The 14,715-nt window shown below is 36.0% G+C and overlaps 1 protein-coding gene across 1 annotated transcript in view; it reads right to left on the bottom strand.

The window, feature by feature from the left end:
• The window catches only part of CORIN (corin, serine peptidase), a 337,588-nt gene that overhangs the window by 19,656 nt on the left and 303,217 nt on the right, over positions 1-14,715 (bottom strand). The window contains 3 exon segments of the mRNA XM_079153921.1: positions 10,684-10,858; positions 10,976-11,025; positions 13,756-13,872. Of these exon segments, the coding sequence (XP_079010047.1) occupies positions 10,684-10,858; positions 10,976-11,025; positions 13,756-13,872 (342 nt within the window).

The following is a 14,715-nucleotide window of genomic DNA, read 5'->3' as shown; positions in this document are numbered from 1 at the left end:
ATTGCAGAATTGAGTGCAGATGAATGATTAAATAAAAAATTATAATGAATTTCAGGAACTGCTATCTTGTGAGCATTGCAAAATAATGTTACCAGATTATCTTTCAACATGTTTTTTTCTCCTTCCTTCCATCTTCTTTTCTCTTTCGATTCCTTTCTTCTTCCCTTCTTTCCTTCCTTCCTTCTTCCCCTGTTCCTTTAGGTTTTTTTAGTCTAAAAGAGTAAGTTCATGGCCATTCAAGAAATTCAATATTCACTTGTGGTTCTATTACTTAAGACATCTAAAATCAAGCAATAAGTTATTTCAAATTTTGCCTATTTAAAAATTTCTTGCTCTTGAACCAGAGCTATTAAGTTTTGGTTGTGACAAAAACTCATTAATCTGCTTAAATCATAAGCAATATTTTAAACCATTGCACATTCTCAATTATTTGTAACAATATAAAACAACAACAAAATTTCCAGACTTAATTACCGGATTGGGGTTAATTTACTAATACTAATAAATAATGAGTGTCGACAAAGCTGTGAAATGTTATTCATTTGTATTCAATAACCTCTTACTACATAATCTACTGTCCTTGTGGCATTAATAGCCACCAAAGCAAGAAGAAAAAAAAGTGTACAGGAAATTACAGTTTTTTGTATTCAGTGATACTGTTTTTTTTCTTTTTGTTATGAATATGAAGTGAAAAATAAACTTCTTTAACTTTTTTTTTCACAAGTATGGGGAAAAAAACATGGAAAACAGCCTGTTGTTTGAAATGGTTGCCTGAAGTGAAGAGATGTGCATATATTGCATATTGTTATCTTAAGTATGTGCTAGGGAGGGTGAGTCAGAAGTAAAGCAGAGACAGCCCTGCCTGTAAGTAGGGAGAAAGAGAGAGAGAGAGAGAGAGAGAGAGAGAGAGAGAGAGAGAGAGAGAGAGAGAGAGAGAGAGAGAGGGAGGGAGGGAGGGAGGGAGGGAGGGAGGGAAGGGAGGGAAGGGATGGAGGGAGGGATGGAGGGAGGGAGGGAGGGAAGGGAGGGAGGGAGGGAAGGAGGGAGGGAGAGGAAAGACAAATCAAGACAAGACAATTTGAGACATCAATTTCATATCTGGTCAGGAGTACCCAGTAGAGAAATACACAGGAACAGGAGATGAATGAATGGCCATTTTGGTAAAAAGAGGTAAATTAGACTATAAAGAAAAAAAGTCAGATACATAGATAAAACAACTCAGCAGGAAGGGGAATACTTCCCACCTGGCTATCAGGCCTCAAAACAGGAGCAAGGAGAACTGGAAAAGGAGTTTCTGCAAATATCTTAGTGCTTTCAGAGTGAGTAAGCAAATCCAGGTAAAGCCAGGCAACAATCCACAAGCACAATTAAAGTGGCTACGAAAGATATTAGGGAACATCTTTTTCCTTTCACTCTTGCTCCAGATATAGTTCATTCCCTAAAATTCACATTTAAGATCTCATTTGCCTAATGTCTATGCTATTGTTTTATATGTATATACCTCATAGATAATTTTGAGATAGTATAATTTTAACTCTAAATTCTTCAATTATCAACTCCAAAACTAAAACCTAGCTGTTTACACATCTCAGATGCACTGTTGTATCCCAAGAAATTTATATAAAATTGTAGGCAGAATTTCTGGATGCAATAACCTGTTACTTTGGTTTGCAATTTGCCACATACAACTGTAGTTGAGATATTAAATGTTGTATTTTCACTTTCAGCTAGCCAAATTTCCTAATAAAAAAAAGTTTTTTCTTTTTGTTTGTGTGTATGGTGCTGGGGATCAAAGGTGCTGGACCTTATGCATACTAGGCAAGTACTCTACCACTTAACTACATCCTCAGTTCCAGATACCCAAATTTAGAGATTTTCTATCTTTATTTCAGGAGCACAAAATTTTCCTTCTTTGACCCTTTCTGGTTTAGTTTGTTCTTATATTTAACATTTTCCTATGTAACAAAGGAAAGATTTGTAATTAACACATGATAGAAGTCACCCTATTTCACAAGACCTACTTAAGAAGCAGCATAACTAAATGGTGATTTGGAGATAGTCTGAAGGTTAACAAAACTGCACTAAGTGAAGAAATACCAAACTATAACATCACTGCTATTCTATAAATCAGTAATATCTTGCTTTTAGTATTGTGATCTGTTCTTAGAATTTTAAAGGAATTATCTATAACGGACAAGGTGGTTTAGAACAAGGTGGTTGCAAAATAAACGCATGACGGTCCTTTGTGTCAGTAAACAGTGATTGTGTCAGACCTCAGGCCTTGCTCATCCTGAGAGTCATCCGCTTCTCAGCTCCTCCTAATTGCTGTCATAGCCTGATGTTCAGAGTGACCTGTCCTTGAAGGAAAGCTGAAATTTTAGATTTTACTCAAAGCAAACATTTTTAAATGTTAGATAATTTTTTTAAATGTCTACAACAAGTAAACTAATGCAATACCCTGGAATCTTTGTACAGAGATAGTAAGAGTTGGTAATGGATCAGAATGCTGGTTATTGAACCTCTTGATCATATCTTTTCTACTAAACTTCTGTAAAACAAAGAGTAGGATCCGTAGCTGTTGACACAGGAACTAGATGCTGGTTCTAAATGGAAATGCATGCAGGATGGGGAGACTCACTGGTGAGTGATATGATGGCAGATGGTAAGAGGATGTATTCTCTTTGCTGAACTCATCTCTAGGTGTGATGAGTATTAACCATCAGTGATAAACAAAGTGGATAATTGTGCTATTTCAGGGTCCAGAAAAACAAGAGAAGGGCTTAGGCAAATACATATCCTGGACCTTTCAGAATCAGATTTCAGAATGTTTTGAAAAAAAAATGCAGATATGGCAATGTGTCCAGAGACTCTTAAAGTAAGTACAGCTCAAAAGAAATCAGAGTGTCATGTACCAAATTTCTACACTGCCAACATAAATGACTATACTAAGTAAATAAATGAAGAATCACCTACACATTAAATGTGACTACATAAGGATCCCATAGCTATGAAATTGAAAAATGAATCACAAAGAGCGGCACGAAATTGTACCAAGTGTACCAAGTGACTTCCTGGTGAAATAATGTGCAAAAAGAAAACAAGGAAAATATATCTCTGTGGCAGATAATTTAATTTTAGAAGATAATTAAAACAAAGCAGAATTATTTAAAGCTCCTTTCCTTCCAGTTTTTCCCTCCAAGGGCAATAATCTTCAGACAATATCCAGAAGATTCATCTTCTATATGATTTTAAATATATATATAATATATATATGTTTAATATATTGAAATATTGAACTTATGGGAGGAGTTGGTGAGAGATCCCTGACCATCTGTGGATCAGTTAGCATTTCTACTTTCAGAACACTATAGCCCAAACTACTGCAAGAACTAAAGATATGAATACTAAGAGAAGGGACTGATTAGTCAGGTAACAAAATATTCACTGAGATGGGGAAGTTGTGAAGCATATAATTATTTGACTAATGAGAGAAAAAATATATCTACAGTTGTTAAAATTTTTTTATTGTTTAATTGCAGATGAACACAATACCTTTATTTAATTTATTTTTATGTGGTGCTGAGGATCAAACCTGGTGCCTCATGCATGATAGGCAAGCACTTTACCACTGAGCCATAACCCCAGCCCTCAATAGTTTTATTTTGACCATGTAAAGTAGGATGCTTATCACACACTTAAATAGACATGTCATCTAAGTAAGGAAATACATGTTTGAAGTTGGTGGTAGTAATAGTAATCAGGGAGCTATCTAAGCTGGAATGGAGATATAAAAGTGAGTCATTAACAAATACGTGATAGTCAAATATGATAATCAGTCAATACTTGATATTCATATTTGCTCAAATATGAACAGGTATCTGAAACCATGTAATTAGATGAGCAAATGCAGGTGGGTAAATGAAGCCATGAACTAAGTCCTGGAGAATTCGGTGACCTAAAAAAGGAGAAGCTTGAAAAAGAGAAAGAAAATGGTAGATCACTGAAATGGGAATAAAGCAAAAAGATGATTTGTCATATTAGAAGAAAAGTGAAGAAGTATTCAGGAAGGATGCAGTGACCATCCTGGGGAGGATTCCAGTGAGTTGAAAACTCAAAATTCACCATTGGATTTGTCAAGATGAAGATTAATAGTGACTTTGGAAGTGCCATTTCTATATTGTCTTTGATGAGATCCCAACCAGAGTGTTAGGAGAAAATGAGATGTAGAAAAGTTGAGACAATCACTGTAGGAAACTCTTTTAGAAGTTCTACCATGAATAGTGGCTAAAACAGAGCAAGAGTTGAACACAGAAGCAAAGTTAAGATAGTTTAAGTAATGATGTTAAGACAGCAGATGAAGGAATGATCTATCATAAATGCAGAAAGGGAGAGGAAATATAAATGATGATTTGGGGATTGAAGTCTTTGAAAAGATGTTCCTAAAAAGGAGCAGGGACATGTCTCTCCCATAACTCAAAACAGATCAGGGAATGGAGCCAAGGATAGGTTTTTTTTTTTTTTTTTTTTTTAATTAGGGTGGGAGAGGTGAAAGATATGATTGATATGATGGTTTCTGTTATCCACGAAAGATGAGATTAAATTGCAGATGGTGAGGGAGATTTGGAGAAAGAGGCCAATGTATAATTGTCTCTTGGGGTAGAAAAGTGACTTCCCTGTAGAAATATATTGGAAGTATTCATTGTATTAGATGCTCATTTGAGATTCATGATCATACACTTGACATGAGCTCAGTCAGCAGTCAGGTATACGATGTTCTCCAACAGTGAACAGCTGTGTAGGTGCATGGTACATGAACGGGGAATGGCGATATTGGAAGAAAGTAAGCCTGACTCGAAGAATTCCCAATTCAAGGATTATGCTTTGCTCAAAATTAAATTCAAAATTTAATTTGTCTAAAGTTTCTTTTTTTTTTTTTTTAAACCATTAGAAGCTAGAGAGGAGCTCCCAGTTTCTAGAAGCCAACTACTGGCCATATCCTAGACTCTGACATTTGGCACTGGCTAAGAGAGGATAGCAGAGAATAATTCCATAGAGGCATAGTACAGGGGAGCATTGGTCCAGGTCAAAGTCTCCTAGGAAATTTTTAAAACACATGTTCTCATTCTCCAGTGATGTTGAAAAACAACAGTCCAGGGGAATATGGATCCATAGTGGAGAATTTCTGTTTTAGTGGACATTATTACTGATGGAACTGGATCAAATCCTCTTAAGTAGATAAGATGCAAAGACAAATTTTGAATGACTAGTACAGTTCATAACCACCTAGAAAATTAAAAGGTAGTCATAAACACACACACAATATGGTCTTAGTAGAATAAAGACAGACCGAACCTCCCATTTCCTTTTCTGATGGTATTAAAAGACTGATCAGGAAGGTGAGTAAACATTGACAACGATTTCTTTTCTGTGAATAAAAGAGGGAGCTCTCTTGGGTAAGATTACCAAGTAATTTTAAGGGTTCAGTTGATGTTGAAAGTTAGGCATGGCACTAATATGCATTTTCAGTAATGTTCTTCTAAGTCTGAAGAGCATGAATATCAGATCAGAAAATGTACTCTTCATGTTGGCCATCTGCCTCCTGTGTCTGGCAGAAAGATCCAGGGAGAAAAAACATTCAAGGTGCTGGTAAAACTAAAGTGATGATCTAGTGAATGGAACCAGGTTGACTGGGAAAATAAAAGAGGTGAGAAGGAGATTGCTGGACTGAGATGGGAAGAAATGCTTCCAAGTAACCCAAACTCTCGTTCGATTGAAGAGCTGGTATGGTAGAACTCAAGGCATGGGTGAAGACAATTTTTCATAAAGGCTTCCTGTAAAGGAATTAAATGCTTCTGATCATTACTAGTTGTGCGCCTACCCAAGAAGTTCATCCTCCCATCTTTTAGAGGTATAGACAGCAGAAAATATTGCTTGTTAAATTACCCCTGGAAGTCCAAGTTTTTCTTCCTTAGAACTTTTAAAGTTGAATTGGCATTGAAACATATGGGACTTGATCTGCTCAACTTAGTATCTCATGCTTTTATTTTTCATTTGGTATTTTTAAATACCTCTCCATGAAAGAGCAAACCAAATTGTCTTTTTTCCCCTCCAACATAATTAAAAGAGACAGGCTGAAAAAGACCTACAGATGGGTCATGCTGGGCCTTGCCAAAACACGAGATCTGGATATGAAGTAAATCTCATTAACTGCAGCAATTGATGGCCCCAGCAGAGAGTAAGTCTTATAATTAAAAGTTCTGAAATGCTTAGAGTGCCACTGGAGAGATTATAAAATAGAATTGGGCTTATTAGTACACATTTGAGCACAGGCTATTTTGAAGATGGGCTATTTCTAACTTCATATGGATAGGCAAGCCCCTCTTGATAGTTCCATTATGTTTAGTGTTCCATGAAATGTCATCAATGCCTTTGATATTGTATCCATTTCCCTAATTATAAACACATATTTCTTCTTTATTGCAAGGTTCCTCCTTAACTTCATAGAACTGTCAGCAAAAGAGGAAATTTTGATACCACATTTGGAAATGACAAAAGGAGCATACGAACTTGGTTAACTAGCACATAGAGTATTATTCCCTTAAAAATTTGTTGGATTCATTCAGGTAATTACCTTTTGATGAATGGGCTTTTATTTGTAACTCCATGCTTATCATGGAGTTACAAATCAGAATTGGAAAAGACATCTGGGAACATCTGGCTGGCTCCTTCCCGAGCAATAACACTGCAGTTTATTTCCTGACACACTGTGCAGACTCTTTCAGTTATTCTGAGTCTTACGCATTAAAAGTTCTCAAGAGAAGGTACTGGTTTGATTCTTATATATTATTTTCCCAAAGAACAACCAGGTAACTGTACACATTTCCATTTCTAATCACTTATCTCATATATTTCGATTATTTGTTTGAAGTCCGTTTGCTTACAAGGTTAGTACCTCAAGGAACAAAGCAAGTATCTATCTCTTTAATCCCCATAAAGAGCTAACTAAATGTATGTTCTGGGTCTCTGTCCTCTAGAAACAGAAGTACCAGCAGATGAGCAGCTTCAAATAAGAAGGGTTATTGCAATATTTTTTTCAAAAAAAATGGCAAACTGAAACTAACCCAAATGTTCATCAACTGGCGAGTAACAGAAAAAGTTATGGTACATCAACATTATAAAATATCATTTAGCTTTCAAACAAGAATGAGTGGAACCATGTCAACCGACCTGGAGGGATACCCATGATACATTGAAACACGAGAAAAGCAACTCACTGAAGTATAGCGTATGACTTCAAATTATAAAAATAAGCAACGACACCCTGTGAACAAGGCATAAGTTTATAGTTGTGGAGGAACATTCATGAAGCTATAATGCAGTATCTTCAGGATGATGAGGAGGTCAAGGAGAGAAAGTGTTGGAAGAGATTAACAGTGCTAGCAAAAGACAAAAATAGTCATGCCACAATGCTAAGGGAAAATGCAGAACGCTTTTAGCAATTTTTTTTAAAAAGAAAAGTTCAGCTTCATCAGGATCTTACTGGTTGATGTCAGGCCTGATTCTTAAGACCTTACATAGACATCTCACTTCATGCCCATACCAACCCTGTGAGGTGGGGACTGTAAAGCTCCTCATTTCACTGAAGAGGAGACGGTGGCTCAGAGAAGTTAATGAATTACCCCCATGGCTATGCAATAAGTGACAAAGCTCAGCAAAAATAATATTAAGTCAACAGGCAAAAAAAAAAAAAAAAAAAGAAGTGAAATTGCAGTTTTTTTTCCTAGAATAAACCACACCAAGTAGAAATAATCAATTAAATAAGTAAAGGAACTATGGATTATTTTTCCCTTACATCTTTGCTATTATTTAATATTATTTTAAATTATTAAAATAAATTGAATAAAAAGTGTGGTTTGGGTGATGGGGCAGTTTTTCGTTTGTTTTATTTTTATTGTAAATAAATGGGATACATGTTTCTGTTTGTACATGGAATAACAGCATACCATTTGTGTAATCATACATTTACATAAGGTAATGATGTTTGATTCATTCTGTTATTTTTCCTTCCCCCCCAACCCTCCAACGCCTCTTTTCCCTCTGTACAGTCCCTCCTTCCTCCATTCTTGCCCCCTCCCACCCTCCATTATGTGTCATCATCCACTTATTAGTGATATCATTCGTCCTTTTTTTTTTTTGAGATTGGCTTATCTCACTTAGCATGCTATTCTCCAATTTCATCCATTTGCCTGCAAATGTCATAATTTTATCGTTCTTTATGGCTGAGTAATATTACATTGTATATATATACCACGGTTTCTTTATCATTCATCAATTGAAGGACATCTAGGTTGGTTCCACAGTCTGGCTATTGTGAATTGAGCAGCTATGAACATTGATGTGGCTGTATCTCTGTAGTATGCTGATTTTAAGTCCTTTGGGTATAGGCCAAGGAGTGGGATAGCTGGGTCAAATGGTGGTTCCATTCCAAGTTTTCTAAGGAATCTCCACACTGCTTTCCAGAGTGGCTGCACTAATTTGCAACCCCACCAGCAATGAATGAGTGTACCTTTTTCCCCACATCCTCTCCAACACCTATTGTTGCTTGTATTCTTGATAATCGCCATTCTAATTGGGGTGAGATGGAATCTTAGTGTAGTTTTAATTTGCATTTCTCTTATTACTAAAGATGTTGAACCTTTTTTAATATATCTGTTGATTGCTTGTAGATCTTCTTCTGTGAAGTGTCTGTTCATATCCTTAGCCCATTTGTTGATTGGATTATTTGTATTCTTGGTGTAGAGTTTTTTGAGTTCTTTATAGATTCTGGAAATTAGCACTCTATCTGAAGTATGAGTGGCAAAGATATTCTCCCACTGTATAGGCTCTCTCTTTGCATTGCTGATAGTTTCCTTTGCTGAGAGAAAGCTATTTAGTTTGAATCTATCCCAGTTATTGATTCTTGCTTTTATTTCTTGTGCTATGGGAGTCCTGTTAAGGAAGTCTGATCCTAAGCCAACAAGGTGAAGATTTGGACCTACTTTTTCTTCTAGATGTGGTAGTTTTTAAAACCTGTTCTCAAGTTCTTTGACACTCCTCACTCCCTTTGAATTCAGGGGGGCTTGTGATAGCTGTAACAAAACACATAGCAATACTAATATTGTGTGTCTTTGGAGGCTGAGTTTTAAAAGGTGACACAGCTCCTCCTGGCTCACTTTTTTGGGAAAGTGGCTCTGGAAGATGCCAGCCACCATGATGTGAGCCCATATGGAAAGGAACTGAGGCCCCAGGCAAGACTTTTTCCACTGTCAGACTTCAGAAGTTCAGCCCCCACCTTAGAACCTCCCAGCTGAGGCCCCAGATGTTGCCGAACAGTGACAAACTGCACCTGCTATTTTCAGTCTGAACATCTGACCCACCAGAATCTTCTGTGAGCAAAATAAATATTTGGGTGATTGTCGCTGTTGTTTTTGTTATTATTTTGTCCTTTGTTTTAGGGTTTGGAATTTTTTGCTTCTAAATTACACAGCAATAGATAGCTGGAACAGATGCAGACCTTTGCAGTGGTGTTTTTCAGGTTGAGGAAGGCTTCCCCTTGGTCCTATTCTTGTGCTCCCTATAGGTATATTGGGATGGCTAACTTTATGAATCAACTTGGCCAGACCACGGTGCCCAAATATTTGGTCAAATATTATTCTGGATGTTTCTTTGAAGGTGTTTTTGAGTGAGATCGATGTTTAAAATGGTAGGATTTGAATAAAGCAGACTATCTTCTATGATATGGGTGGGCCTCATAATCAGCTGGAGACTTTAATAGAACAACACTGATCTCCTCTAAGCAAAAAAGAATTTGCCAGAAGCCAGCTGCCTCTATATTTCTCCTACAGCTCAGCCTGTTGCCTTACTCAATCACATTATGGATTCACCTAGTCTCCACAATTACATGAGACAATTCCTTAAAATCGCGAATTGATCAATTAATCTATTTCTCTCTCTCTCTCTCTCTTTCCCTTCCCCCCCAAATATACACCCCCCCACACACACACAGTCATTCATATCTTCTAGTATCACCTTCATGAATTTGACTTGGAAAATATCTGGAAAAAATTGTATTGAACATGTCTGGAAGTTTTTTTTCTTGTCATTATTCCCCAAACTGTTGTTTTGGATGTGAGGTGTTGCCAAATGGCTCATGTGTGACAATACAAGAAGGTTTAGAAGAGATATGATTAAGTTACAAGGGCCTTAACCCAATCAGTGAATTATTCTCTTGATGGAATTGAGTGGTGACTGAAGGTGAGTGGGGCGTGCCTTTAGGATATATATTTTGTATCTGGCAAGTGGAGTCTCTCTCTCTGCTTTCTGATCATCATGTGAGCCACTTCCATCTGCCACACTCTTCCACCATGATGTTCTGCCTCACCTTGAGCCCTAAGGAATGGAATCTGCTCTCTGAGGATTAAAACCTCTGAAACCTTGAGCCCCAAAATTAACTTTTCCTCCTGTACAATTGTTTTGGTCAGATCTTTTAGTCTCAGCAGCAAAAAAAAAGTTGACTAAAACAACTCAGTATAGCAATAATTTACAAAGCATCTACATTGTAATTAATTGTTACAAAAATGATCAGACCCAGGCAAAGTAAAATAACATAAAATGAAAAGGTAAAAAAATAAAAGTGCAGCTTACCCCTCGAAACAGTGGGCAACTGTCAGAACCCACTTCCTGGCAATGAGAACACAGCCACAAATGTGTCCACTGGGTTCACTCTGCAGAGAGCACTGCCAAGGCCACCTTCCAGGGCGACTTGTCCGACCCCCAAGGATCCTCTTGTTCAAGCGAGCAGCAGGGCGGTGCCCACAGTCTTATCAAAGAGCAGAAGACAGTTTGTAACTCCAAACCCAGATAATGCTTACTCTTCCCTTGAGCCAATTGAGGTAAATTAGGTTCATATCCAACTGCGGGGCACCAATTCACTCACCTTGTTTAGTACACAGAAGAGAGATCTTTTTTCTGCTTGGACAAGACTGCCTACGTTTGGAAAAATAAAATGGTATAATATTAAGTTACATACTTACTATTCACTTCAAATTTTTGTACCAGGGAAAGACAATACTTTGAGCAATAGTTATTCTTAGTGAAAGAATACTCAAGGCAAGAGGTGGTTAGAAATCACTTTGAGGGAAGGGGTATAGGAGATTATGTATTTTATTTGCAATAGTTTGTCCATATCATCATCATATAATGTCATATCCTGGGAAAAAGTTTCCTACATGATCTTGGCTGACTATCATCCATGATGTTGACTTAAACTATGTTTCCTAAGGTAGGTAAGGGGTGGGGAGAATAAGACTAATTTCTCAAAATCTGTATGGCACGAGGGGCATGTCAGATGTTTACAGTTATGGAGAGCATGTGTTCTCCCAAAAAGTTGAGAGTCTGAGAGGAATAAAATATTACTTCAAAATTTAAAGAAGAGGTGAAGGAACAGATATTTAGACTGATAAAAAATCTTATGATTGTCAAAGTTAAATTTTTTCAGTTCTTTTTAGTTATAATCCATTTTGATAAAATTATACAAGCATGGAATGTATCTTATTCTGATAAGGCCCCATTCTTGTGGGCGTACACAATGGTGGGATTCATTTAAGTATTTTCATACATGTACCTAGGAAAATTATGTTAGATTCATTCTATTGTCTTTCCCATTTCTATCCCCCCCCCCTTTCTCTTCATTCCCCTTTGTCTAAATCTACTGAACTTCTATTCTTCCCCATCCTGCCCACTTTAAAGTGGTTTACCTTCCACATATCAGCAAAAACATTCAGTCTTTGGTTTGAGGGGATTGGCTTATTATTAAATTTTGGATACACAAAGAAATGTCCTAAGAGAAGGAGATTAAATTTATTCCAGTTAATTCCACATGGCATGATCAGAATCAGTAGGGAGAACTAATAGGATATGTCAGTTCGGAAAGGAAGAACTTTCGAAAAATCTCAGTGAAACTTTAAAGGCAAAAATATGGACTGCTGTTTCAGAATCTCTCAATGTGGTGCACAGACTAATTCAGTTTGGGGTAGGTAAATTTTTGATCACCAAGTTCTCTTCCTGCCACAGAACACTTATTCACAATGTAAATTAGAAAGAAAATAAACTCCCCAAAATGCTGAGATGTGCTAAGAAACTTAGATCTCCCAAAGTAAACAAAGATTCATCTCTTATTTTGTGATCTCCACAAATCATCTTTGCATGTTTCCTATATTTTTCATTTTTTCCTAAATTGCCTGGGGGCACATTTAATTATTGATAATTATATAATAAAGGAAACACTAATTTGCTTTCCACCCTCCCACAATCTAAAGTTTTCTCTTCATTCTCTATCTTTTTATCCTTAACTTGTAGTACACCCTAATATCTGAATTTATGTGCACCATTGTACACTCACTCTGATCACCCAAATTACACATATTCCTTGTGATTAGAATCTTGTTTACTATCATTCACTTCACCATCCCCTCAGAACCTAGAACTGAACCTTGTGTAGAGGAGATACTCAATAATTAGCTGTTATATTTTTTAGATTAAAAAATTACAGCTTTTAGGTATAGGAAAAGTTACCAAAGAATATCCATTTTAACTCTTCATAATTAACTGTGGTTATGTAAGATCCCACATCTAGTATGCCAGAACTAGAATCAGGTCCACAAACTCCCAATTTAGTGTGAGTTACTTATTCATTTATTTGACCTGAAAGACCTTTTCTGGCATTCTAAGTCTACAGAAACATCGCTCTATTGAAAGATTCAGGTCATTTTTTTGGAGAAAATGCTTCATTTGACAAATATTCAGAAATATGGGTTATAGAATTCTGGGTGGTAAGGAAAATCTTAAGATATGCTAAGGTGAAATAGGCTTTAATTTTCTTTTCTGAAAATTTTGGAGAAGTGATTTCCCTAGCACTTATTATAAGCTTTGGAGTCAGAAAAACAGTTTCAATTCAGAAACTATCACTATCTGTGGGTTGTGAGTTATTGCATGTTACGTGAACATTCTAAACCCTAGTTTTCTTATTTGTAAAAATTGGAAAATTATCACTAGGTTTTGAAATCTTGGGTGAGGATTAAATGAGAAATGTATGTGAGACTATCTAGATGTATGCCTATAATGTAAGAGAAAATGTCCTCAATTTATCTTCCTTCTACAGTCCACCCATGGACAACAGAGACAACTCTCTTTGTAAGATGCCACGATTTCTGGCTATGGGAGGTAGACTTAAGTGCATTCTCAAGGCACGTTTTATCTCTATTCTTTTCTCAGACTCTCCAAGTTTTTAGCTATTATTACTTCAATTTTCTCTGCTGATTAATTTCATATAGCATTAGTAGGGAATGCAGACATGAGAGTTTATTTTCAATAGGATATGAAAAAAAAACTCTAAAATTAGAACTCAAGTTCCTTATTGTCACCATGACAGTTTCTGTCTTTATGATTAAAAAAATATGTAGTTAGCTCAAAGGAAAAATAAACCTATTCTACAAAAAAAGAAATAAAATCAAATGATACTGAAATGTAAAGGCCAATAGCCATTCTATGGAAACTCTTTATTGATGTGACAAATTTGGATTATCTTCAATTAAAAGATAAATTAATTTGGATTATTCTTAAATTAAAATATAAATTAAATGAATTGAAGAAAGGTCCTGATGATAAACTCTTGCTTCATAATGTGACTTCACATACCTCTTATGAAAGAGCTCTCACCTGTGAACCAGCAGTTGATGCAAAGTGGTTCCGTTGAGGCTTGTCCAGTTGGACTGCACCATCAGCCACTGCTGGTCTTGTTCCTGCTCTTGTATCAATTCAGTTGCAGATGGTTCTCTGATATAAAGCAAATTCCAGATAAATATCAAAAGTACAATCATTTTTGAATATATATTATTAATTTGTACTCCTCCTTCATAAAAAAGCATTAAATTGTAAGTGAATATTTCAAGAGAAGCATTTGGATTAAGAGAGATTTGGCATAGAACATGATTAGCTAGCAGGGAAGTTACTAAAAGTATTCAGAGGTAATAAAAATCCAAATTATTAGAGTTATTTTAGTCATTTCCTCTGCTGACATGCATTTGAACATCATGAGGTTAGAATTCTAATGTATATGATGTAAAATTTTCAACATTTGAAAACTAAGAGTAACTGTAAGCAGGAATAAAAGTATAGTAAAATTTATCCAGCTGGTTTGATTCTTCTCCTCTTTTCTTGTCCATTATAATCCTGAAATATAGCAACACCATAAAATAAAATAAATAACAGACAATGGTCATTTACTATTTAGAAAGAATAAAAATTGTAAGAGGAATTTTTTCAACATATTGCAAAAATTTTTATGCACTGAAGTTTATGAGGGATTCTAGAAAATAAAGCTGGGGAAAAGACAGTATCATTTTGCTCTGTCTGCATTCTTATTCAATCTCCACCAACACTTTTCTTTGGAAGTCATTCCATCACTCAAATAAATCTAGTTACACTGTATCAAAGATTTAAAAATCTTAGATATCAGAACTATTTACTTTTTTATATAAAATATCCTATTATTCTTGAAATAGTTGATTTTTCTCTTAGGCAATTTATATTTTGATAAAAACTTCTGACCATGACATGGTGGCACATGTCTATAATCTCAGCAGCTTGGGAAGCTGAGGCAGGAGAATCACAAGTTTG

The sequence above is a fragment of the Sciurus vulgaris genome (genome assembly GCF_902686455.1).
Source record: "Sciurus vulgaris genome assembly, chromosome: 9".
Taxonomy (NCBI): Eukaryota; Metazoa; Chordata; class Mammalia; order Rodentia; family Sciuridae; genus Sciurus; species Sciurus vulgaris.
Note: the sequence above shows the minus strand (reverse complement) of the source record. Positions and strands in the feature narration are given on the sequence as shown.